The following is a 26,286-nucleotide window of genomic DNA, read 5'->3' on the forward strand; positions in this document are numbered from 1 at the left end:
ACCCCATTCTCTCCCTTTCTCTTTTCGGCCCGCTTGTCCTCTTCTCCCAAAGCGAAGCGGGGGAGGGGGGGTAAGGTAAGCCACGCCCACCCCTCTTTCTTTCTCCTCCCTCTCCCTTCTCCTCCCCCCCCCCGTCCATCAGCTTTTGCCCCGCCCTCCTGTCCAGCGGGCCGGAAGGATGAGCGCCCGGAAGTTCCGGCGGGGCCGTCGCTGTGTGGGGTAAACAGTAATGGCGGAGGCTGCGGTGGCCCCCGGTGGTGGGGGAGCAGCGGCAGCGACAGCCGCGGCAGCTGGAGCAGCGGCTGTCGCGGCCCCCAGCCCCTCCGCCGCCGCCGCCGGCGCCGCCGCCGCCACCATCTCCGCCGCCACCGCCACGGCCCCCAGCCTCCCCACAGCCGAGCCTCAGCCGCCGCCGGCCGGAGCCGGAGGCGGAAGCAGCGGCGGTTGGACTAAGCAAGTCGCCTGCAGGTAACGTGCAGTGGCGGTGGCGGGTGATGGCGCCCGTGCCTCCCCCCTCCCTCCCTCCCGTCCCCAACCTCCCTCGGAGCCCCGCTCGTGCTCCTCGGACCTTCGAGCTCCGCTGCCTCCCTCAGAGCGACGCGGGTCCTTTATCCTCCCTCGGCTGAACAAGCGCGCACCGATCCTGGCCAGGGTCCTTCCTTCTTTCGAAGCAGAAACGGGGGTCGGGGTGGCGGTGGCGTGTGTGTGTGTGTGTGTGTGTCGGTATGTCACCATTGTTGCCCACTGCCCCCGTCTGTCTCTATCTTTTTTTAGAAGTCGGGTAGGTTTTCTTGTTCACGTGTCCTCCGAGATGTGTTGGTTTTGGGTTTTTTTCCGGCTCCTCCGCCGCTAGTCCTCCATGCGTCCTTTGTACAATGCTGCCTGGATCCTTTGTTTACTACTCGCTCCTCATCCATCCTAAGTACTACAGTATTAATTTTCATTTTCCTAGACGCAGATCTCCCTCTCTCTCTCCCTTCTCTCTGCCCCCCCCCCCCGTATGATGACAGCAATGTATTCCTGCGTGTGCCTCCCAATTAACACCCAACGCAACCCTTTCTGCTCACCGGGTTCACTTCACTTGCATGTTCGCCTGTGACTAAAGGTGGCACTGATCTGTATGTACACGTAAGCCTTCTGAGTCCTGCTTAACTGCAGACTGATAACACAAGATGTGTACGTGGGAGCAAAATGAAAAGGATTCTCTGGCAGCAGTGTTTGAAGTCCAAGGCTGAAACAAACTTAGATTGCAGTCCTTTACTAGGGAACTGCTTTGAAGTATACTTAATTAGGGCTACACTGCATGTCTTCTGGTTTGATCTAATTCTTTGCTAGATTAGGTTACTTAATTCCTCAGCAGTGGTCTGGGATGGAAGTGTATTTCGTTGCATAGGCCCTGATCCCCTTTTACAGGTGCTGAGACATTGGAACAGCCTTCCCCAACATCAGACCTTTCAGAGGTTGTTTGATTGCAACTCCCTTCAGCCCAAGACAGCATAATTAATGGTAAGGGATGATGCTAATTGTAGTCCCACAATTTGTGTAGGCACCTTGTTGGGATAGCAAGTTTTAGAATAAATTTAGGTCATTGTAAATAAGTAGGAAGCACACACGTTTGGGCAAACATGGGGCATTGCATACCAACCCCATGTGTTATATTAGTACAGGGTATTTTTGTTGTTCATATGTTTTGGAAACAGTTTTCTCATGCATGAAGCTGGATAAAAAATTTCCCATCCCATTTGGGAGAGATTCAAATTGACAATCTCTGATCAGATCAAATGAGTGAGATCACTGTTTTAATTCTTAATGCTGTGTTCTGTGCTAGATGCTGTAGTGAACACATAGAAGTGGCATAGTTCTTGTCCAGAGGTCTTAGTTTTGTTTCTGGTCACTTTACAGGTCCTAACAGAAATAATTCTCAAAACAATGAATATTTCTTTTGAACTTGAGGGGCTTCTGTAAATTTGTAGAACTTGAATTTTAGCATTATTCTCAGTTCTGTTCCAACGTAATGTTGAGTGCTTTCTGAGTTCCTGCTCTTCCTTTATCTTGAAACTACTCTATCCTGCTCTGTTCTCTTCTGCAAATGGAAGAGTACTGTAGTTATAATAGTGATAGCTGTAGTTATAATTATTTAAGCGGCATGCTTAGAAATAAGTGTGTGGGATGGTAGAAATAGCTTTAGTACTTTGAATACTTGAATTAAGTCTAGCATTTAGGTTTTGGTTATCCAAAGAGGTATCTGTGTAATCTTGGACATACCTGATTTTGTGTGTGTGTGTGTTGCTAAACACTGCACCTTTATTGAGTTGTGTAGGCAATTGAAATTCCCAAGGATTATACAATTGAAAATAGAGAGGGAAAGCAGTGGGAGAATGTGGACAGATACCATTAATCCATCTGTAAAAACAAAGAAAACCCCTCCTTTTTAACCCTAAGAGATACATGGAGCTTGTAAAACACATTGACATCTTTGGGTAACGAGCATTGTGTATGATGTAGTGAAATGTGTGACAGGACAATGCTGATGGCTTCCAAGTTTTCAAGGGCTAGATAAAAAAATTATCATAGCTTTAAGTAGAGTACAAAGAAAAACAACAGATACTGAGCCTGTCGTGTTTCGCTTAATTATTTGCAATTGAATCATAATCTTTTGTCGTTGGAGATCTATCATAACGCCATACCTATATCTTAAATTATTTTCATGCAGTGCGAGTTCCTGAGGTTCACAGTTGTCCTCAAGTTATCTAAGAAAATGCCCACAGATGCCAGGAGGCATGAATGTAGTTGCCATCTCCAAAAATGGGTGTATTTAGTACCCGCTGCATCATCTTCCAGTCAGTGAAATACGAGATCTCATCTTTTGTTCCCTATATAAGGGAACAAGATTGAGTCCTCATTATTTGAAAATGGCTTTTATTTCCCTGGGTACTTTCATTTGCAGTCCTTTAGATCATTCTTGGACCAATGTAACTTGGTCTTCCTTCTTGCCTTCCTATTGGTCAGATTGTTCTCAGTCAAACCTAAGAATTACCCAGCTACTGTTTTCCTCACTATATTAGGGCATATTGGAAGTTTTTACGATTATTTCTTGTTGCAGGAAATCTAGGGCAGTTTGAGAGATGTAACCTGGAGCTTCTGAGAACATAAGGGAACAGAGACAAGAGATTGCCAGGGGAAGTGAGGAACTTTGGAGTGCAGGGTAGAAAAGTGGACAGGAAACAATTTCTAGTTAATATATGTTCCAGTTACAGGTGGGTAGCCGTGTTGGTCAGGAATCACAAGACAGAGAAACCAGTAGGAGAACACTTCAATCTCCCAGGACATTCTATAAAAGATCTCAAAGTAGCTGTCTTAATACAAAGAAATTTCAGAAATAGACTGGAAAGAGAAGTGGCTGAATTACAACTAATCACCAAACTTAAAACCATGGAGAAACCTGGTCTGAACAAAGACATTGGATTCTTATCTCATTATACATAACAAAGCTATCTTTAGCCATCTCACCACTTGCCTTTCCCTGCAAGACTAATTACAGCCGTTAAGAGTCGTCAACAGGTTTTCCACACCTATCAGCTGATCACCCATTCCCACCACCCTTCTGAGCAATATCTCCCTCACTATATTTAAGGATCTGGTGACTTCTGTTTCAGTGTATCTGAAGAAGTGTGCATGCACACGAAAGCTCATACCAGGAACAAACTCAGTTGGTCTCTAAGGTGCTACTAGAAAGAATTTTCGATTTTGTTTTAGTTAATATATGTTCTTGCTACATATTTGTGGAAGTTAGAGGATGTCAGTCTATCCATTAATATAATTATGATTTTTAACTGCTGCTCTGGTGGTTTACGTCCACAACTAGCGAATAACAGCAATCAGTGTGCTTTTGTCCATCCAGAGGACTTTGTTGCATGGGTGGTATATACATATTTAAAATAAAATAATTATGTTAGGAAGACCATCTGGAAATTAGCATCCATGTAAGATGATGATATGGAATGAACACAACAGTGTCTTCTTAATTTGAAAAAATAGTAAACAATATTGTTGTGATTGTATGCAGACTGTCACGTAAGATGCAAGGCTTTAATTGATCTTATGCCTGTTCCAAACACATTTCACCAGTGATGCGGGGGAGGGGGGGAGATCACCCTGCTGATGAAATGTGTAGTTCAGAAAACTTCATAGCCCTCTCTTCTATTTCTGTATTTTCATGCAAATGCAAAGTATGTGAAATATTGTTGTGCATACCATGTACCTATGCTAAGTAAAAAGTCTTTATAATCAGTGATGATTTGTGCAGTACTGTGTCACAACAAAACTTTCAATGCTGATCAAGGTTTCATATTGTTCTTTGGAATGTGAGAGACAACAGATGCTTCACATGTATCCTTCTTAGTCTGAGGTGTGGGACATGCACAGAAGAGTAATATCTGGTTTTTTCAGTGCTATGTGCAGCTAGAAAGCCATTTCCAATTCATAGGAACATACACTAACTTATAGGAGCTTGGGCAGCCAGGCAAGGCATTAGGAATTTCCTCATTCCGGCTTTTATGTAAACTACATTTTTAAAATGTCAAGCTAAGAAATAAAAGTTGACTATTTTGGAAAATAGCAAGCACCATAGCAAACTAATTGAATGGATAGTCTAATAAAAGAGGTGATACTATACTCCTTCAGTGACATGTTTGTCCTCACCCTCGGTCGTGATTTAGGGACTTCCCCTGCATGCAAAGACAAGCTTTGGCAGTTTGAACGGACAAGACCAACAGTGGGTCCAATGGTCAAGAAGGTGGTTTCTGCATGTGCTGTAGAGAGGAGGAGGAGGAGTTTGGATTTGATATCCCGCTTTATCACTACCCTAAGGAGTCTCAAAGCGGCTAACAATCTCCTTTCCCTTCCTCCCCCACAACAAACACTCTGTGAGGTGAGTGGGGCTGAGATACTTCAGAGAAGTGTGGCTAGCCAAAGGTCACCCAGCAGCTGCATGTGGAGGAGAGGGGACGTGAACCCGGTTTACCAGATTACGAGTCCACCACCCTTAACCACTACACCACACTGGCTGTCAGCACTGGGTGAATATGCTCTCATGGCAGGGACCCCGTGAGGAGCCTCGCTGCAGCATTCTGCACCCACTGGAGTTTCTGGGACAGCTTCAAGGGCAGCCCCGAATAGAGCGAATTACAGTAGTCAAGCCTGGAGGTGACCATCGCATGGATCACTGTGGCCAGGTCAGGGTGGGAAAGGTAAGGGACCAACCAAAATGTTGCCTTGGCTGTTGCTGTAACCTGTGCCTCCATGGAAAGCGAGGCGTCAAGGATTACACCCAAACTCTTAACGGAAGGCAATGGCACTAATTGGGTCCCTGCAAGAGAAGGGAGTTGGTCTCTCATCCCCATGCCATCCCGACCCAGCCAGAGGACCAGTAGCCCATCTAGGAGAAGGAAAACTGATTCTAAACCTCCACTGCCTTTCGGGAAATCTGTGGGAGGCTAAGGAGTAAACCCTATACAAATCCTGTGACTGTTGGATAGCATCTTGTACACCTCCTTTTGGCAACTCCTGCAGCCAAGCTGGTGTGAAACGTTTTGCTTTGCTTTCCTTTGGACCACATCAGTGAGGGTGAGAGGGGGGTCTTGTAATCTAGGCAGCCTAGGACCTCCATACTCACTGCCCAGGCTTGCGCCCCAGGGAGGTCACTTCCGTGCTGCTAATGCAGCAGTTTGACTTCACCCCTGGAGGCGCACTCCTTTGTCTTTTGAGACAGATAGATGCTAATAAAATTTCCTGGAAATGGGCACCTCTAGGTTTCTGCCTGCCAGTTCATTCTTAAGGAACATTATAGTTTCCCCTGTTATGAGTAACCCTTGACTGGCATAATACAGTAGATTAATTATCTCCCATCCATACTGCTGGATCACATAAGAACTAAGCCATGGTGTGCCACCAGGTAGCAATCATCTTCTAACTTCTGAAGTTTATTCTCCCTATTGTTTTGATACCTCACAAGTTGTCCTCAGGTGGTTGCTAGTAGTTTGTTGAACTTGAATGATGCCATCTGAATTGGAGTGTGAATCTGCAACAGAATGTAACAGAAAAGTCATGAATTTTCGCATAAGATTTCACATATGACCCTTGAACAAAAGCCCATAGTGTTGTTTGTTGCAGGGCAAATGGGGCACAGTTCTTTACAGTTGGTAACAGTGCAGTCTTTACTCTTCTGGGGCCTCACAGCAAAGATGTTCTCAGTAATTTGTGCTTTTCTTAATTCTGAAGAGTGAACAGTTGAGTGACAGTCATGTTATCTAAAATAGCAACAGCTAATTAAAGGGTGTGGGTACCGTAGATATCACTCGTAAACTCTTCAAACGTGCCAATTTTAAAAACAGAATGTCAGGCAGAATGTGTGCTATTTATTTACTTTGGAAAAACGACTTCACATAATGAACAGAACGGGTTAAGCAAATACGGAGAGGATGAGAGACAGGTTAATTAGGGTATACAGCCTTAGGCTGAGGATGTTCCAAACTATGAAATTGCTAAAAACTTCAGGCTTGGCTATATTATGGGTTCATTCCAGGTTATAACTAAATTGAATTGGATTTAGCCAGCTGGCTGAAAGCATCTTTTCTGAATACACGATCAATTTGGGGGGGGGGGGTTTGGAGTGATAATCGTGCAGGTTATATGGTATTGCATAGAAGACACAGTTTTAAAACATTCAATAATGAATTTGATAGTGATATTGTTGACCTAGGTAGTCGGTCTTTGTGTTGTTCATTCCTGATATAAATTGGTGCCAAATTGCAGTACAGGTAACTCCCCACTTACATGGGGGTTATGTTCTGGGCCCCTGTACGCATAAGTGAAATGCACATAAGTGAGGAGCACCCTGGAGAGTCCTTGTGGATTGTGAGGGGAACCTTCTCAGAGTCTGAAGAGGACATCCTCCAGAGAGGGTCTACTTGCAAGCCAGAGGCACCAACAGGGCTTTGTTGAGGCTGCTCAGTCTTCCTGCCTAACAACTGACATGCAGGGTAGCGCAGCAGCAGCAGCTATCACGGCTGCTTTCCCGCATGTCAGCTGAGCAGCTTGCAAGGAGACCCTTCCCACAGCCCAAAGAGGATGTCCTTGTGAGCTACCCACCGGGTACCTAGTTCTGTGCTCAAGTGGGAGGTTGTATGTACTGTGCTTAATAGGATACCAGGGTACTCCAGTATATATGGAGGTGGTATTGAAGTACTGTACCTAAATTTAGAAAAAAGCTATAGAGGAATTTGAATATTGAATTGCATACTGTATCAGTGTTTCTCACACCTGCTGCTTCAAGTGCTAATATGTTTCTGACTGATGCCAAAATGTACCGGTACTCTTAAGTAAGGCATCTGGCTGTTTGTATGAATTTAGGGCTTCAATTTACTTTCTAGAATGTGAGATGGATCCAGGGATCCAGGTGCTCTATAAAAGAATGACTACTATGGCTCCAGCTCCATTGTGAAATGAATGATGGCTTTTCATATTTGGGAAACGAGATGCTGTCCAATTTACAAACAGTTTTAAGTGATTAAGCCGGTGCATCCTCCTTGCAGTACCATACAATGCACTTCCATGGCTCTTTTAAGACCATAAGAAGTGCCTGTTGGATCAGGACAATGACCCATCTAGTCCAACATCCTGTTCTTTTGGTGGCCAGTCAGGTGCCCGTGGGAATCCCATCAGCCGGACCCAAGAACAAGAGCATTCTCCCTTGATGCGGTTTCCAGAAACTGGTGTTCAGAAGCATACAGCTTCCAACTGTGGAGTGTTAGAGCATAGCCACTGTGACTATTAACCATTGATAGCCTTATCTTCCATGCATTAGTCTAATTGTCTTTTAAAGGCATCCCGAATGGAAGTGAATTCAGTTATTAACTATGTACTGAGTGAAGAAGAACTTTCTTTCGTCTGTCCTGAATCTTGCAGCATTCTGCTTCATGGGATGTCCCTGAGTTCTAGTGTTATGGGAGAAGGAGAAAACCTTTTCTCTGTCCACTTTCTATGTGCCATTCGTGATTCTATACACTTCTATCTTATTGTCTCTTATTCACATTTTCTCTAAACTTCAAAGCCCCAAATAACTGCAGCCTGTCTTCATTGGAAAGTTGCTCCATCCCTTTGATCCTTTATTTTGGTTGAGCTTTTTGAACCTTTCCAACTTAACAGTATGTTTTTGTGAGGTGAGGTGGCCAGAATTGTACACAGTATTCCAAATGTGGTTGCACCATAAATTTGTACAATGGCATTATGATATCAGTTTTAATGAAGCCTAACATGGAATTTCCTTATTCACAACTGCCACGCAATGGGTCAGCATCTTCACCCCAAGATCTCATTCTTTGTCAGACACACCACTAGTTCAGACCACATGAGCATTCACGTTAAATTAAGATTTTTTTGCCCTTTATCTATTGCTATGCACTTGTTACAGTGAACTGCATTTCATGGTCAGGTCCAGGAGCAGTATATTGTGTGTTCTGCTTTTTTTTTTTAATAGTCTCTACATAAACTGATCTTATATCTATATTCTAGTGGGGGGCAGCGGCAGTTCTGTTGCACACGTGTGTGTGTGTATGCGTACACACCCACACACACACATGAACTCTTGTGTTAGAAGCTTACTCACTAAATTTAAGACTGCATTTCCAAATTTGAAAGTAGCAGTTTGGGCATGTGTAAGGACGAGCTTCAAAAAGAGATTCCTACAGAAAAATATTTTGTCTTGAGTACATGTGAGATACATTCACCTCTGGAATAAGTGGGCTGGCTCTTTTTCTCTCTGTGTGTGAACACCTCTTTTTCACACAAAAAGGAAGGTGTAGGTCATATGCTGCTAGATCAGCCTTTGCCGACCTTGTGCCCTCCAGATGTTTTGGATGACAGATCCTATCAATCCTATGCCAATGGGAGCTGTCTTTTAAACATCTGGAGGGCACTGGGTTGGCAAATGCTATTTTTTAAATGGATTTATTGATTTTCCACTATCACAGTAGGTATTTGTGGGCCACCCCTGCTGTTTTTGGCACCATTAATGGTGATGTAGTTCAAACTTGGAAGGCTTAGGGTTGTATCTAGTATTAGGCATACTCAGTCATGTCCATTAATGGATCTACTGTAACTTGAGTACATTCATTTCAATCTGTCTACTCTAAGTAGAAAGTATATGTAACCATTATAGTCTAAGGCTGGCCAAGCTGACTGATGCTTCCAATTCAGTTGAACCAATATCTGAACCCAGTCTAGGGCACATAGGAGACGTCAAGTTCATTTTTCAAGTTTATCACATAGCAGCATTCCTCATGCTCTATTGAGAACCAGATTAATAGTGTAAAATAAAACCAGGTGGTGCAACGGGATAAAGGTCTAGAAATTGTAACATTGGGGCATTGGGTGTATTTGAATAAATGTTTGTATTTTTAAAGACTAGTTTACTTTGATCCTAAAATTGCTAGAAGATGTCTGAGGAATATTTAGCATGTCAGACTCTGCTCTTAAGATAGTATGATGACAGAAAGGCTTTAATTCATGAAACGCTTACTGGCTGAAATGAGCAAATCTTCTGTTTTTCTTCTATTTTTAGAGAGATAAAGCTTTTGGGGTCATTGGGTGCTGATAGCATGATTTTCATTAGGAGAACATTATTTTCCTTTCCTTTCATGATTGGTATCATATTTTTCATATATTTTGCTTCAGGCTAGACTTCTTCTGACAAAGAACTCACTCTTGTATTTGAAGCTTTCATTCTTGTAGTAGTGTTTTTAGTGGAATTGTTTTTCATCCAGTGGCAATGGATTTGAGTTTAAGAAAATGCATTGCAAAAAACAACAACCTGGGTATGAAATGCTGAAAGCAGTTGAAGGCACAACTTAGCATTTAATAAACAAAAGCTATTCATTTTAGCTGGAAAACACAACTTTAACATCTTTTTTTGTTTCCTGTTACAGTAATATGCTGGAATCAAAATGGCTTCAATAATAAGCAAATGTGCTTTTAATTTATAGCCCCAAATTAAAATGTGGTGCCACCATTAATCAACTAAAGCAGCCTTCGCCAACTTGGTGCTCTTCAGATGTTTTAGGCTAAAGCTCTTTTCATCTCTGAACATTGGCCATGCTGTGACTGGAGCTGATGGGAGCTGGAGTCTAACAGCTTTTGGGGGAGGGCACCAGGTTGGTGAAGGGGGGAGCTAAAGCTTTAGGTAGATTAATCATTCAGTAAACCAATCAAAGCTTGCAGACCTGATTAAAATATGAGTCCTGTTTCATTTCTACAGAACTTCCCTTGTAAGTCAACATGCTTAGAATTCCACCGCCCCTTTAAATGCTGCTTCTTTTTTGCTATTTTTTAAAAATTAAACCTTCTTTATAAAATAAACTCAATGCAGCTTGCAGAAATGTTTATAAACAATAACAGCAGATGACTAAAATCAGTTTCATGCAGTAAAATCAAGAGAATGATAAAACAGATCAGCATAAAAGTAGGGTTCCAGAACCTACCCAAAAGCTTGGGCAGAATTAAAAGGCATTGTAGAAGTACGATCAGCAAAGCAGGCTCCAGAAATTAGTCTGGTTGCCACATTTTGCACAAGCTAAATTCACAAACATTTTGCAGAGAAGCATGTTACAGTGATTTGTCTGGATGTGGCCAGGGGTTGTGGTACTGTGACCAGGGGCTCAGCTATACAGCTGCAAATAAAATGTTTTGAATGTGTTGTAAAGTGCAGTATACAATTGTGACACAATTGTGAGCTACAGCAAATTCAATGCATTTTTCAAGACGATTTTTCAAAAAAGCATTTTCACAACGTTTTTAACGTGTGTAGATTCCACCTCTGTCTGCTTTATTCCATGGAATTACCCAGATTTGTACAAAACAGTCCTTCACAGGCACCACCAGAGCATCCAGGAACATTTCCAAGTTGCAAACTTGGTCTTTCAAGGGGAGTGCAACCCTGTCCAGAACAGGACTTTTCAGTACTCCAGGTTCTGTTCTCCTGCTGACTGATGGCACATTTGTCTTGTCTGGATTAAATTTCATCTTATTAGCCCACATTAACATATGCTACTGCACTCAAACACCGGTCCAAAACTTCCACTGCTTTCTTGGCATCAAGACAATAAACTGAAAGCCACTAAGAGGCACACCAGAACCAACAGCTCCCCCTCTAGTTCCTGGTGTAGGTCATCCACGAAGGCAGTTTTGGTTGCAAATTAGGACTGTATGCGTTTGCATTGGGATAGTAAGTGAATTAGTGCTCCAGTTGCACCCTTTGCTTAAATAGTCCAGGTTGTTCTTCCAGGCACTGTGGAGCAGTGCAAAAAGAGAGAGAGAGAGAACAGATAACAGCCTGTTTGCATCCTCTTTCACTTTTTTCTGTCTGAAGACAACTGGGATCTCTGCACTTAACTGGCAAAGAAAATTAAAATGTTAAAAGTGGCCTTTTCCAGAGATGAATAAGATGTTAAAAGAAGAATATAAGATGAGCCCTGCTAGGTCAGACCAACAACCTACCGTATTTTTCGCTCCATAGAACGCACCGGACCATAGGGCGCACCTCATTTTTAGAGGAGGAAACAAGGGAAAAAAATATTTTTCTGATTTTCCTCCTCTAAAAGCCCTTGTGTGTGTGTGTGTGTGTGTGTGTGTTTGAGGATCAGCTAAAGGTTTTGCAGCTTTTTTTGCAAAGGGAAAAGCCCTGGCTTTTTTGAGGATCAGCTAAAAGTTTTGCAGCTGTTTTTGCAAAGGCAAAAGGCTTTTTTTAGGATCAGCTAAAAGTTTTGCAGCTGTTTTTGCAAAGGCAAAAGGCTTTTTTTAGGATCAGCTAAAGGTTTTGCAGCTTTTTTTGCAAAGGGGAAAAAGCAAAGCTCCTTTTGCAAAGGGGGAAAAGCAAAGAGGAAAAGCCCCATTTTTATGAGGTTTAACTCACATTTCTGAAAAATCTTAAGGAAAGGGAGCCATTTCTACAGTTTCCAGACAGATAATCTAATCAGCCAGTCACATGTCCTGGGGAAACAAACAACCTCCCTCTGCAGCACATTCAACAAAGGAGGGAGGGGCTGAAAGGGAGCCGGGACTCTTATCTCTCTCCTGATCTCTTGCTGATCAGCTGCTGAGCGGGGTCCTTTCAACACTCCCTTTTCCTTTGTAAAATAAAAAGCATGATCCTCCTTTGGCCCCTGGGCAATTCAGCTCCAGGGACCACCATTCGCTCCATAAGACGCACAGGCATTCCCCCTTACTTTTTAGGAGGAAAAAAGTGCGTCTTATGGAGCAAAAAATACGGTATATAGTTCAGCTTCTTGTTTCCAACAGTAGCCAACTAGATGCTTCTAGGAAGTCCATATTCAGGTCATAAAGGCAACAGTCTGCCCCCACAGTTGCCCCCAAGCTACTGGTTGGTAATTCATTGAACACAGAGACTTTTAGGTTGCCATAGCCAATAGTTGCTGATGGGTCTGTTCTTCTCCATTAATTTGTCTAATCGCATTTTAAGACCGTCTGTGTCAGTGGCTATTACCAAATCTTGTGGCAATGAATTCTATAAATAGTGCTTAATCTACAGCTCATCAATTTTGTTGAATGGTCTCAAGTTCTAGAATTATGGAAGAGGGAGAAAGGTATCTCTCTTTACACAGTAGAGAAACTGCATAATTTAATATTTGCAGGGACTTCCCACTTGCCATGATGGCTGGTGCTCATTGGTGTTGCGGCTTGATCATTTTGATCGTCCTTCTCTGCCATCTTTTCCATGTCTGGTATCTTAATGTGTTAACTGTTTTTTTGTTTTACTTTACAAAGTTGGGGGAGGAAATTAATCCAGTGAAATTTAAAGGCAGCAGGTTCAGGATAGAAAAAAGAAAATACTTATTCACATGATGTGTATTTGTGGAATTTGCAGCCACAAAATGTAGTGATAGTCATTGGCTTAGATGGATTTAAAATGGGATTATATAAATTGATGGAAGAAAAAGACGAGTTTATTAATGGCTATTAGTACTAGTATTAGTATGATGCTTTAGAACTTCTAAGAGGATTATTCTGCGTTGGTTTATTATTTATTTGCATCAAGCAGAATGAAATGCCTTTAGAACTCTTACAGGATGTTGATGTTTCTGCTTGAGCCATATTTGCAATGCTCTGTCTTTCAGGTATTTCATGCATGGCGTTTGCAAGGAGGGAGACAACTGCCGTTACTCCCATGATCTCTACACTAGTCAGTCTGCCATGGTGTGCAGGTATTTTCAGCGAGGATGCTGTGCTTACGGAGATCGTTGCAGGTACAGAAATGCTGCTGAGTGTTTTAGCCTTGAACTAAGAGCCAATTTCATTTCTTCGTGACCATTAGCCTCAGTGACTTCCCTCCCTGTCTCTTATATGATTGGGGAGGTCTCAGTCCAATGGATGTGATCATCCGTGGGGCACTCGCATCTTGGACACTCTCCTTTCTAGAGTTGTCAAACACCACTGTGGATGTAATATTCACCACTGTGCACATGGCTCAGCATAAATAAGTTTATCACTCCCTCTTTGCTCCTCCTTGAGGAGGAGCAGCAAGCCACAGCCCTTAGCTTAGCATTACGTCGGAACTGGAAATTGTGGTGTGGTTTCAGGTCATAGTTTGTTTGGGACAAAACATACCATGATCCTCAGTTCACATGTAACACTAAGCCAAGGATTGTGGTTTGTTGCTCACACTTACAGGAGGAATATACTTGTTCACGGCAAGCTATGAGCCACTTGTCTATATGAGCTGATTGGTCTATATGTGAAAGGTGTGGGGAGGGGTTCATACAAAATATTATGTTCTGTAAGGTGAATGAAATCCATACATATTGGGGCACACGTAGGTTAAAAAAAATAGGGCTCTGATGTATGGAAGGTAGTTTCCTCTTCATGATTTTTATCCATTGATGTGTCAGTGAAGTTGTAGAAGTACTGTGAATTGCCTAAAGAGGTGGATAGGGCTGGGACATCTTTCTTACATAGCTCATAGCTCTCCATGGTCTAGGAACATGAATTGGCTCAAATTATCAGGAACAGGGCAATTTTCAAAAAATGGTAATGACTGATGTGCAGAGCCAATTTATGAGGGAATTGATAGGGAATAGTGATGTAGAGAAATGGGAATGTGTGGTTGAGGCTATTGTTTAAATTCATATAAGAATTTATATGGAGCATGATCATCAGCCAAACCCCTCCACCTCAATCTTGTAACCTGTAGATGAGCTTATTCTGCCGACATAGTCATTCCTGATTTTTTTCTGTCCTAAAAACAAACCTGCCTTTTAAGAATTTAAATACCTTAATGCAGGGGTCCCCAAACTAAGGCCCGGGAGCCGGGTGCGGCCCAATCGCCTTCTAAATGTGACCCGCAGACGGTCCGGGAATCAGCGTGTTTTTACATGAGTAGAATGTGTCCTTTTATTTAAAATGCATCTCTGGGTTATTTGTGGGGCCTGCCTGGTGTTTTTACATGAGTAGAATGTGTGCTTTTATTTAAAATGCATCTCTGGGTTATTTGTGGGGCATAGGAATTCATTCATATTTTTTTTCAAAATATAGTCTGGCCCCCCACAAGGTCTGAGGGACAGTGGACCGCCCATGGCTGAAAACGTTTGCTGACCCCAGCCTTAATGCATAGGGTGTGATCTTGAACCGAAGTCTTGACATTACATTAAAAGTACAGTAACGTGTACAGGGTAGATGTGATGTCAGGGAGATGTACTGTAGTGACTGGAAGGCCAATCCTGGTAGAGGGAGACCCTGGTTCATGGCTCAGGCCACGAAATTCCCTGGTTTGCCTTGGACCACTCTCAGTCGCTCAGCCTAATTTACCTCACAGGGTTGTTAGGATAAAATGGGCAGGGAGTCATGGTCACTGCCTTTAGCTCCTCAGAAGAAAGACAAGGTGTAAATGTAACAAATGTGTGTATATCAAGTGTAAGTTTTATTATACGGTTAATTCTAAAAAGCTACAGGGGGAAATAACCTCATTATCAACCACCTTATGAGAACTAGCTGCATTCCTGTTCTGCATGGTGTTCTGCATGATGTCCTGCACTAAAGAACTTGAGCCGTAGTGTGTGGGATTTTAGACCAACTAGGCGACAGCTATATCCTCCAGTTCACTTTGAATGCCTCGGATTGAATATTATTTTACTGAGACGAGAGTACCAGTATGGTGTAGCAATTAGAATGTTAGCCTTGGGCCAGGAAGACTTTGGTTCAAAAGCTCTCTGCCCAGACCAGCTATGAAGCTGACAGGCTGCTGTGGGCAAGGTTGTGAGGATAAAATGTGATGATCCCATGTTTGCTACCCTGTGCTCTTTGGCTGAATGATGGGATACACATGTGAAAGGTGAGTTGGTCATCAGCCATTTGGTAATGAGTTACATTTGTAAGTGTGCTTAAAATGAAGGTATTGGGAACAGGGAAGCAGACAGACTTTCTGCTACCTTGTTGTTGTTTTTTAAAGGGAACTTGGATCTCATGCTTGTGCCAGAGGTACAAAATACTTAACCTTCTCAAGCTTAACAGATAAGACACACACTTGACAAAGACGCTGTGGGCTCTGCATGGCAAAAAATTTCAACCACAAGTTCCTCATGTATAGCAGCGGAATCGCTTTCCATTCCATATCGCACTCCTGTTGCCAGCAGTTTCTTAGGGAAAGGTCCACATTTAGTGCAATGTCTATGTATGTCATTATTCTTCCTAGGGGAGGAAAGTAAAATTCTGGCTTTCCTTACCAGATACGAGCATACCAAGCCATTTAAAAGGGAAGAAGTGACTACTGTGAATCCAGCTATAAAAACCTACCCTTCAGGTTCCACAGATGTGAGCCCGTCCCCTGGAACACTTGAAGTGAGCACTGGTGAAACTGAAGTTGAAGACAAAGACCTGGCAGCTGCAGGAGCCAGGGCTGAAGATTGGGTGAATGCTGTGGAGTTTGTCCCTGGGCAGCCATACTGTGGCCGTGGTAAGTGGAGTTACTGCAATAGTGTTGGTGCTGACCTTTAAAACCCTAAACGGCCTCGGTCCTGTATACCTGAAGGAGCATCTCCACCAACATCATTCAGCCCGGACACTGAGATCCAGCGCCGAGGGCCTTCTGGCAGTTCCCTCAATGCGAGAAGCAAAGCTATAGGGAACCAGGCAGAGGGCCTTCTCGGTAGTGGCGCCCGCCCTGTGGAACGCCCTCCCATCAGAGGTCAAGGGAATAAACAACTACCTGACATTCAGAAAATATCTGAAGGCAGCCCTGTTTAGGGAAGCTTTTAATGTATGATATTTTAATGTATTTTATTTTTGTTGGAAGCCGCCCAGAGTGGCTGGGGAAATCCAGCCAGGTGGGCGGGGTACAAATAATAAATATTATTATTATTATTATTATTATTATTATTATTATTATTGTGATAAACGTCAGTCAGCACTGACGCTTCATGTTCTTACTGTGTCATTAAGAGTAGTGTTTCAGTAAAGAACTATATTGATGTGAACATTGTTCTTTTATGCTAGGAACATAGAAAACTGCCTTATAGTGAGTAGAGAAGAGCCATAGTTTAGCAGTAGAACATCTTCCTTGCATGCAGGAGGTCCGGGTTCAATCTCTGGCATCTCCAGGCAGGGCTGGAAATGTCCCCTGTCTGAAACCCTGGAGAGGCACAGCTAGTCACCTGGGAGCAGGGTCCACTGAAGTCATTGAGGCTTACTTCCAATTAAACATGGGTGTAACCAGGCTGAGGAAGTGTGTGATCACGCTGTAGGGAATTTATCTGGCAAAATACTAGCTACAAGCCTCTAGTAGCTATCCAGTATCTATAAAATGGGATCATCTCAACTTACAGGTCCATTTGGAAGACCTATGAGCCCAATTTATTGATTGATATGGTCATGTTTTTCTTAAGCATTCTGCAAATAACAGAGAGCTTGACAACTTCCATTGTGCTGCTACACTTTTTGCAGCAACTATCAAAGTTCTTAGCTAGGACTTTCCATCATTTGCCCTTCACTTGGTTTCTCTCCTCTTTTCTTCTCTAAGGGAAATGGAGCAAAGGGGGATGGGGTTAGATATAAAAAGGACACAGAACCATCTCTCTTTCTGAATAAGTAATTTGCTGGTTTGCATTGAAAAGGTATTTTTAAATGTCCCTGGAGATGGAAATGAAAACTGCCCCTGAGTATCAGTGGGGAAATTCAAAAAATTAACATATATGGGATTGGGCAGCACTGTGTCAACTCCACCTCTGAGAGAAGAAGAACCCTCAAGGCAGCAACAAAGATAAGAGTTTTTCTAATTCAGGACTTGTTTAATTTAAAGCATTTTAAAAATAGTCCTCCTAATGCAGAATCCAAAGCAAATTTACAGGGCAGTCCTGTGGCCATGGTGACTTGCTACAACAAGGGGTGGCTAATCCCTGTCCTATCCAGTAGACAGAGTGCTGTGGTGTCTTTAAAAAAGAAAGTAGACAGTGTCCACTCTCATGATGGGGATGCCAATCACCCCTTCCCAGTCCTCAGATTGATGCACAGGGAGGGGGCAATAACTCCCCTCCTCAGGCTTTGTGTGTGAGTGTGGGGTAGCCATACCCACTTCTGAAATGTAACCCTAAGAACAGGCTTCCTCAACCTCGGCCCTCCAGATGTTTTGAGACTACAGCTCCCGTCATCCCTGACCACTGGTCCTACTAGCTAGGGATCATGGGAGTTGTAGGCCAAAAAACACCTGGAGGGCTGAGTTTGAAGAAGCCTGCCTAAGAGAAATAGTCAAGGGTGAATGATGTCCTTAAGCCAAAAAAGTTAGCTACCCTTGTGCTGTAATGCAGCTCTGCCCCTCAGCCACAAGCTTAAGTAGCACATTTGAGTCACAAGGAGTGGAGGCTTGGAAAAGGCTCTTTTCTTCATTAATTTCCTTTTATGTTGTGTTGATTCCTGGGTTTTCTTACTCTGTCTTGCAGCTGATTAAAATCTACCATGATTTAGCTGGCTGAAGCCTCATTTTCCTTGCCACTGGTCTGCAGATCTTGTTGAATGCTCTTTGCTCAAGTGACTCCATCCAAGTGCTTGATTAGTAACTGCCACTCTGTTCCCAAGTACATGACTTCCTTCTAAGAGAGTTCTGATGAAGTCAACATGTAACACAATTTTTAAAAGGGTACTGACAGCAAGATGTGCCTAACCTAGTAAATGAAATTAACATTCACAGTACTAAACTCCTGCGCATGACTGTCTAGCTAAACATGAGTGTGGCCCGAACTATAGACCTGGTGTGAGCCAGCAGCCATTTCTGTGCTTGTAGCTGCTGGTGAAAGTGCTGTTGTGCAGCCCTGTTCTCACATGGCCATGGATCAACAGCCACAATCATGTGACGGAATCAGCAGAGTGAAACAGCCCTTAACTCTTCTAGGGATCTCGTTTGTGTCATTGTGATCGAGGTGCCACACATCAGCATTTGATGGCTGGGAAGAGGTGTCTGACACGTCTAGAATGAGCTTTGTTGGATGGTCCGCCAGTCCCTGATTCTGAGTTCTGAAGATGGCCTTGCAGTGGCAGTCCCCATATTCTGTAGAAGCCACCAAAATCAGCCTAACCATGGCAGTGTTCCATGTGTCGGTTTAACTTGGCATGCCAGCTTGTGTGCATGCAACATTTGTGGCCACATGCTGGCAGATGGGGTGAGTTCCCTTTCAAGGGTTTCACCTGCTGTACAGAGCAACAAAATGAGTTGCAACAAAATAAGTACAGTGGTACCTCGGTTTTTGAACATCTCAGTTGATGAACGTTTTGGAACTCGGACACCGTAAACCCAGAAGTAAATGCGTGCCTTGGAAGTCGAAACAGAAATGTGGTTTCCATATTGAGATTTCCATTTTGAGTTTTTGATTTTCGGACGTTTCGGAACTCGGACGGTCTTCCAGAACGGATTATGTTTGAAAACCGAGGTACTGCTGTACTTGGTTTGTGGTGGCCTCCATAGTTTTGAGTTAAGTATTTTCTGGTGCAAAATAATGGCAAGATGGTAGCAGTTTTATGTTGGGGACAAGGGGCATCAAGGCAAGAGTCTTAACCACCTGCAGTTGTTTTCCTTAGTTGCGCAGATGATTACATGCAAACTTTAAGAGTAGCATTCTGCAATCTAATGTTTTCCAGCTGCTCCATCCTGCACTGAAACTCCCATGCAGAGAATGGTAATTGAAGAGGAATATGAAAAACAACACACTAACCTGGAGATGAAGAAACAATTGTGTCCCTATGCCGCAGTGGGAGAATGCCGCTATGGAGAAAACTGTGTATATATCCATGGAGATGTGTGTGACATGTGTGGCTTGCAGGTCCTCCATCCCGCTGATGCCGCACAGAGATCTTTGCACATAAAGGTAAGGCGGGAAGAACGGGCAAAAGAACTAGCTGAGCCAACAAAAGATCGAACTTTTAAGCCCTTGCAAGGTTGCTTGACCCCACAAGTCCTTCAGACAAGTTGTTACAGGTCCAGACTGTTGGCTGATGGCCTGGGTGTGCTGCTCTATGGTCCCTGTTCAGAACACCCAAGTGGTAATAGACTTTGCCCAAAAGAATGGCTAAAATGTGCAGTTATCAGAAACAATATATTTTTTTAAAAAAATGTAGCAGAATGTACCATAATGTTAGATTAGGCTTCCTTCTGTCTTTGGGTTCTCAAGATAATTTGTGAGTCTCCCCAAGGTAAGAAGGCAACTATTCAATCCTCCCATGGTTTCCAGACACCTTGGCAGTTCCATCTTCCAGCCAAGATGGAAAGTAGATCAAGGAACACGATGTGAGTGAGGGGAGATGCATGGCACCATGGCATGTTTTAAAACAGGGATGGGAAACTTGTAACCCTCCCAGTGTTGGACTGCAACTCCCGCTGTCCATGACTGTTGGCCTTATACATAGTTGGGACTCCCACTATATCTGGAGGGCACCAGGTTCCCCATCCTTGCTTTAAGGTTCCAGTACTAGGAGCACCATTCTCCCTCCAACAGTGGAGGGAAAACGTAGCCACCAATAGCCTTTACCTTCCATGAATTTGTCCGAACCTGTTTCAAAGCAATCAAGGTTGGTGGTAGTTACAACATCTTGCAGTAGCATATTCCAGAGTTTAACTGTGTGTTGTAGGAAGAAGTAATTTTGTCTATCCTGAATCTTCCCATTTTTCGCTTCATTGAGTAGTCCTGGTTTCTAGCATTATAAGAGGAGAAAAACATATCTCCCATAACTTTCACACCTTGCTTAAGATTCCTTGTAAAGAGAACCTTTTATCAAATCAATAGTCAACTCTGAGGACCAAGTAAAATTTCTGCTGGTGGACGCTGACCCACGGATTTCCCACGTGGTAGCGGTCTTTGTGGCGAGGGCTATGAAAACTAGGGTAGGGTTCACGGATGATGTAGTGAGGGCCCTCCCATCGCTCTCCTAACCTGTTGTTGTATCCTCTTTCCTGTATGGTGGGGGGATTTGGGTTTTGTCTCCTTTGCTGGGACAGCGCGGCAGGAATTTTAACTTATTTTAATAATTTTATTGTTTATCCTTTTAATAATGTTATATGGTATTTTGTGTAAAGGCATGGACCTCACAAATTTAATAAATTTGAACTTGAACTATATGTGAACCCCTGGAAGATCATGTATATATTATATTTTTCAAGTTTTCAAGCAGAAGAGTTTGTTGCGTTGAGTCCCCGTTGACGGGAACGAGGCAAGGTTGGTCCTCCTAACTTAACCTTGTATTTGGAAGACGTTGTCTGTCATTTTCTTCCTCTTCCCTTGCAGTCTTGCATCGAGGCTCATGAGAAGGACATGGAGCTCTCCTTTGCCGTCCAGCGTAGCAAAGACATGGTGTGTGGCATCTGCATGGAGGTGGTGTACGAAAAAGCCAACCCCAGCGAGCGTCGCTTTGGGATCCTCTCCAACTGCAATCACACTTACTGTCTCAAGTGCATCCGCAAGTGGAGGAGCGCTAAACAATTTGAGAGCAAGATCATAAAGTGAGGCACTTCCCCATGTCCGTTGTGCTTTGTTTCTCGGGAAGATGTTAGTATGTTGTGTGAACTTGCAACATCGCCCCTCTTTCATCCTAAGACTGCGTTTAATACATAAGTAACGTTATTCAGAATTGAGGGTTTTATTGGATATTCTTCTGACCCTGGTACTCGTGACAGGTCAGCAAGATCCATTTAGTTTGAATGTTAAGTCATAACTTCTTTTTGTTGAATGGTAGCAACATGCTGTCCTATTGGGTACCATACAAAACCATTTGGGTTCAGATGGTGAAAAGAGACCGATCAGTTCCAAATGTGTGTTTCCTAAGCCTTTGCTCTTCTAGTTCATTATTGAGCCAGTGACCCATCCCTCTTTAAAGTCTGCTTGGAAAATCAAACCCAAACCAATATGGACATCCAGGAAAGCAAAGTTACAAAAATAAATTTATTTATATCTAAAGAAAAATGAGTCTGTGTGTGAAATGTTTTTTTTTTACCCCCCAGTGCTCTTAAGAAACGGACAAGCTGCAAAATTAAGAACCTCAGGAAATGGTGGGGTTTGGGGGCGGGGAGAGCTTTTAGGTTGTGAAAGAATCGCGGTGCAAAGATTCTGAGGTGCAATAGACTGCTTTTAAAAGGTGGGCATATACCATGGTATGTCTGTAGCTGGAGATAGCGCCCCTGTCATGTGGAATTTTGCAGTGCAGTCTGTTCGTTCCCCAGGTCCTGCCCAGAATGTCGGATCACATCTAACTTTGTCATTCCAAGTGAGTACTGGGTGGAGGAGAAGGAAGAGAAGCAGAAACTCATTCAGAAATACAAGGAGGCAATGAGGTATGAGCCCTGCAGCCTCGGGCCAAGTTTGACTGCAGACATTAAGGGCGTACATGGAGAAAAGCACGGTGTTACCTAAAGCCCTCCTACCTCCTTCCTACCCCTTTCTGTGTGTGAAATGCATCTTTATCTAACCACTGGTAGATGCATGCAGACCACACAAGCTATTTGGTCACTCTTTTGCACCAGACAACCTCACGTGCTCTTCCCTTGTCTACCCAACCACAACCTTGCCTTAAAATGACAGCACAGGCTAATACAGACATTCTCCTCTGCATGCACCTACCCATGCGCACACCCTTTGAGTATGCACATCAATGTAATCCATTGTGTACATTTGTTAATTGGTTTTAAATGGCTTTGGCGGCAAGCAATACCTCTTCTTTTTTTAAAGAAAAGGAAACAAAATCACCTGGATTATAAAGCAAATGCAGTACTGAATTCTGATTGGCTATGCTGTGAGTAAGGGTTGCGATATTTTCCTTTCCAGCAACAAGCCATGCAGGTATTTTGATGAAGGCCGTGGGAGCTGCCCATTTGGAGGGAACTGTTTTTACAAACACGCATATCCCGATGGCCGCCGAGAGGAGCCCCAGAGGCAGAAAGTGGGAACTTCAAGTAGATACAGAGTAAGTCCCACAGCTTTTGATTATTCATTTTTTAAAAAAAGATGTTGGAGGATGTGTGTTAAGGTGTTCAGCAAAAGTGCAGGAAAATTAGGACAGCGCCTTCTTTTCACTCACAAAATGTTGGGGATCAAAAGGGCAAGGTTTGGGGAGGCAAGATGAAATATATGCATATGAGCCTACCTGGTCCCTGAGATCATCTTCTGAGACCCTCCTTCATGTGCCGCCTCCTCGAGAGCTCCGGAGGGTGACAACACGAGAACAGGCCTTCTCTGCAGTGGCTCCCTGTCTGTGGAATGCTCTCCCCAGGGAAGTTCGCCTGGCGCCTTCATTATACACTTTTAGGCACCAGGCAAAAAGATTCCTTTTTAACCAGGCCTTTGATCTGATAGACATCCAACATCCTTTTAGAATGTGGCTTTTGGGGGGTGTTATTGGGTTACTGCTTTTTGTTTGATTATATGTTGTGATCTTGTTGTGAACCACCCTGAGGCCTCTAGGTATAGGGCAGTGTATAAGTTGACATTAATAATAATAATAATAATAATAATGTGTGTGTGTGTGTGCGTGTGCGTGTGCGTGCACATATGCACGCTAATGGATGCTGCTTTTTCCAATCTGCAACTTGGGTGCTATTTTTTTTAAAATGGACTTCTTCCTGACATCATCCCAACCAATCAGGCATCATTTAGACCACATAATGGCATCACATAGCCAATCAGACTTGGCTATTTGATAGCCCAAAGCCAAATTGGAATAAGGCCCAATGCTTCCTGCCTTTGCTCTAAATGAGCATCCATGAAAAATTGTGAACTGGGGTGGCAATGAGAGTTGCTGCAGTTTGCAGGGAGAGAGGTTTTTGTGCAACTTCCTACTGCAATCTCCTTTTAACCCTAACCAAAATACTATTTCAGATCTCCTTTGCCCAGGGAGCAGCTTCAACTGAGTTATTATTTTAAAGCAATGGAAAGAAAATAATGCAAAACTCCCATCTGATTTGGGAAGAGAAGGTGTGTTGACATGGTAGTCCTATTGCCTTGAACATAATCACACTTGTATATGGATAGAGCACACCCTTCCTTTCTGAGTTGGAAATGCTGAGTTGGTTCCTCCATCAGAAATACATTATGCAGATCTGAACTACTGGTGATCCATCGAGCCAAATTGCAGCCAGCCTGCTGCTGTGTATCGTTCACTGTTTTATTGCTGCCTTTGGAGTGATGATATTATTATTATTATTATTATTGTTGTTGTTCAGTCGTTCAGTCGTGTCCGACTCTTCGTGACCCCATGGACCAGAGTACGCCAGGCACGCCTATCCTTCACTGCCTCTCGCAGTTTGGCCAAACTCATGTTAGTAGCTTCAAGAACACTGTCCAACCATCTCATCCTCTGTCGTCCCCTTCTCCTTGTGCCCTCCATCTTTCCCAACATCAGGGTCTTTTCTAGGGATTCTTCTCTTCTCATGAGGTGGCCAAAGTACTGGAGCCTCAACTTCAGGATCTGTCCTTCTAGTGAGTACTCAGGGCTGATTTCTTTGAGAATGGATAGGTTTGATCTTCTTGCAGTCCACGGGACTCTCAAGAGTCTCCTCCAGCACCATAATTCAAAAGCATCAATTCTACGGCGATCAGCCTTCTTTATGGTCCAGCTCTCACTTCCGTACATTACTACTGGGAAAACCATAGCTTTAACTATACGGACCTTTGTCGGCAAGGTGATGTCTTTGCTTTTTAAGATGCTGTCTAGGTTTGTCATTGCTTTTCTCCCAAGAAGCAGGCGTCTTCTAATTTCGTGACTGCTGTCACCATCTGCAGTGATCATGGAACCCAAGAAAGTGAAATCTCTCACTGCCTCCATTTCTTCCCCTTCTATTTGCCAGGAGGTGATGGGACCAGTGGCCATGATCTTAGTTTTTTTGATGTTGAGCTTCAGACCATATTTTGCGCTCTCTTCTTTCACCCTCATTAAAAGGTTCTTCAATTCTTCCTCACTTTCTGCCATCAAGGTAGTATCATCAGCATATCTGAGGTTGTTGATATTTTTTGAGGTTGTTGATATTTTTTTTTTTTTTTTTTTTTTTATTACTGTATTATTATTATCTTCTGCTTGTTGGATCACAGGTTTTTCAGGCCTGTTGCAACTGGTGGCATTCCTGCGTCTAACTGTCCACGCTACTTAAACAATTTGATGTTGAAGAGGCACAAGGAATATTGTAAACTGCCCTTTAATCCTCAGATGTATAGAATTTTAATTATTATTATTAATAACATCCAATAAGAAAAGATGGTACAAAGCTGCTCAGTCAAGCTGCCTCACACTGAGCCAGATTGTGGGTCTATCTAGCTCCATGTTCTCAACACTGACAGTCAGCATCTCTCCCACGTTTCGGGCAGACGTCTTTCCGAGCCATATCTGGAGATGCCAGGGACTGAATTTGGGAGCATTTGCATATAAAGCATGCACTCTGCCACCGAGCTATTGCCTTCATGTCCCTCCATGTCCCTCAGACTGCCATTGTGTGCTGGCTGGGATCAGCGCAGCAGTCTGCCTCTGCGGCTTCCGGGATCGGTTGTGCTCAGTCAGCATACCAGGCGCCCCAAATCTCTCTGCCTAGAGGTGCCCTGAATGTTACCAGTTTTGCCCAGTGTTTGGTAGAGGAACATGAGAGAGAGATGTGCCTTTGTGCCGCCTTACAAGAAAGAGTATGGGAAATGTGAGACACCTGAGGGCAATCTCTTACGCTTCACTTGCAGGCCCAACGGAGAAACCGGTTTTGGGAGTTCATCGAGGACAGGGAGGGCAGTGATCCCTTTGAGAACGACGAGGACGAGGTGGTGACCTTTGAGCTGGGCGAGATGCTTCTCATGCTGTTGGCAGCAGGAGGCGACGATGACCTGACAGACTCAGAGGACGAATGGGACTTGTTTCACGATGAGCTGGAAGACTATTACGACTTGGCTCTATAGCACCTCTTTGTGGAGTTTTGGACTGCCTGCTCCAGTTTTCAGGCAGTAGCTCTTTTTCCTGTGGTGTTGTGGCAGTGCCTGTGTTTTTTTTCTCCTCCTAGGCAGGCCTATCCATTCCAGGTGCTGCTGTTGTAATAACTTTTTACCCAGGGTCTCTCTCCTCCTCTCCCTGAACCCCACCCCACCCCCTTTCTCCCGGCCTCAAAGCTCCCCCAACCCCAGGAGTGTGTGTTTTTTTCTTCTCTGTTAATCAAATGACATGTAATAAACCTTTAAAACGTTAGGGGGGGTTTTTTGTAAAAAAAAAAAAAATGGAATTTAACTGTCAGACAGTTAGATTAGACTTGTTGCTTCATATCTGTGTTCCTGACGGGGATTCACCCAGTTCCAAGGTTCAAGTGTTTACAGGACTTCCACACTCATCTTGAAGAGCCCAGAGACAAATGTGAGAGCGGCGGTTGTGCGGCAGAGGCAGGGATGGGCAAGAGTTGGCCAATGGCCTCTTTCCATTACGGACTTTGGAAACATTTATTTTTTACTACTTCAGATTTCAGGCCAGCGGTGTCGTCTGTTCGTTCTTTTCCCTTGGCCGGCTTCAGTTCCATTCCAGACCTGATTCCCACCCCATGTACACGTGTTCATTTGTGGTTTTGGTCACTTGTTTACTTGCACATTACTATTTACTACTGTGTAACCAGAACCAGGTGCGAATGTTCCGGGTTTTTACTGTTCGGCATGAGAGGGAAATGTGTTTTTTTGTGTGTGAAAGGAGAACTTTCTATGTATGTATATACAAATAAAATGCAGAGTTGTATCCCAA

General features: G+C 43.6%; 1 protein-coding gene across 4 annotated transcripts; it reads left to right on the plus strand.

Moving 5' to 3' along the window:
* Positions 1–26,286, plus strand: MKRN1 (makorin ring finger protein 1). Of its 4 annotated transcripts, none has more exons than XM_033161434.1 (8): positions 1–75; positions 13,188–13,316; positions 15,792–16,018; positions 19,189–19,415; positions 20,829–21,043; positions 21,761–21,871; positions 22,362–22,500; positions 25,254–26,286. In XM_033161434.1, the coding sequence occupies exons 2-8, from the start codon at positions 13,195–13,197 to the stop codon at positions 25,464–25,466; spliced, it is 1,254 nt and encodes a 417-aa protein (XP_033017325.1). In that variant the 5' UTR covers positions 1–75; positions 13,188–13,194; the 3' UTR covers positions 25,467–26,286. The 4 variants fall into 4 exon arrangements, with proteins under 4 accessions (XP_033017325.1, XP_033017322.1, XP_033017324.1 ...); XM_033161431.1 differs by lacking the exon at positions 1–75 and adding an exon at positions 342–468; XM_033161433.1 differs by lacking the exon at positions 1–75 and adding an exon at positions 342–468 and having other exon boundaries at positions 21,761–21,804.

This window comes from Lacerta agilis, chromosome 10 (genome assembly GCF_009819535.1).
Source record: "Lacerta agilis isolate rLacAgi1 chromosome 10, rLacAgi1.pri, whole genome shotgun sequence".
In the NCBI taxonomy this organism is placed as follows: Eukaryota; Metazoa; Chordata; class Lepidosauria; order Squamata; family Lacertidae; genus Lacerta; species Lacerta agilis.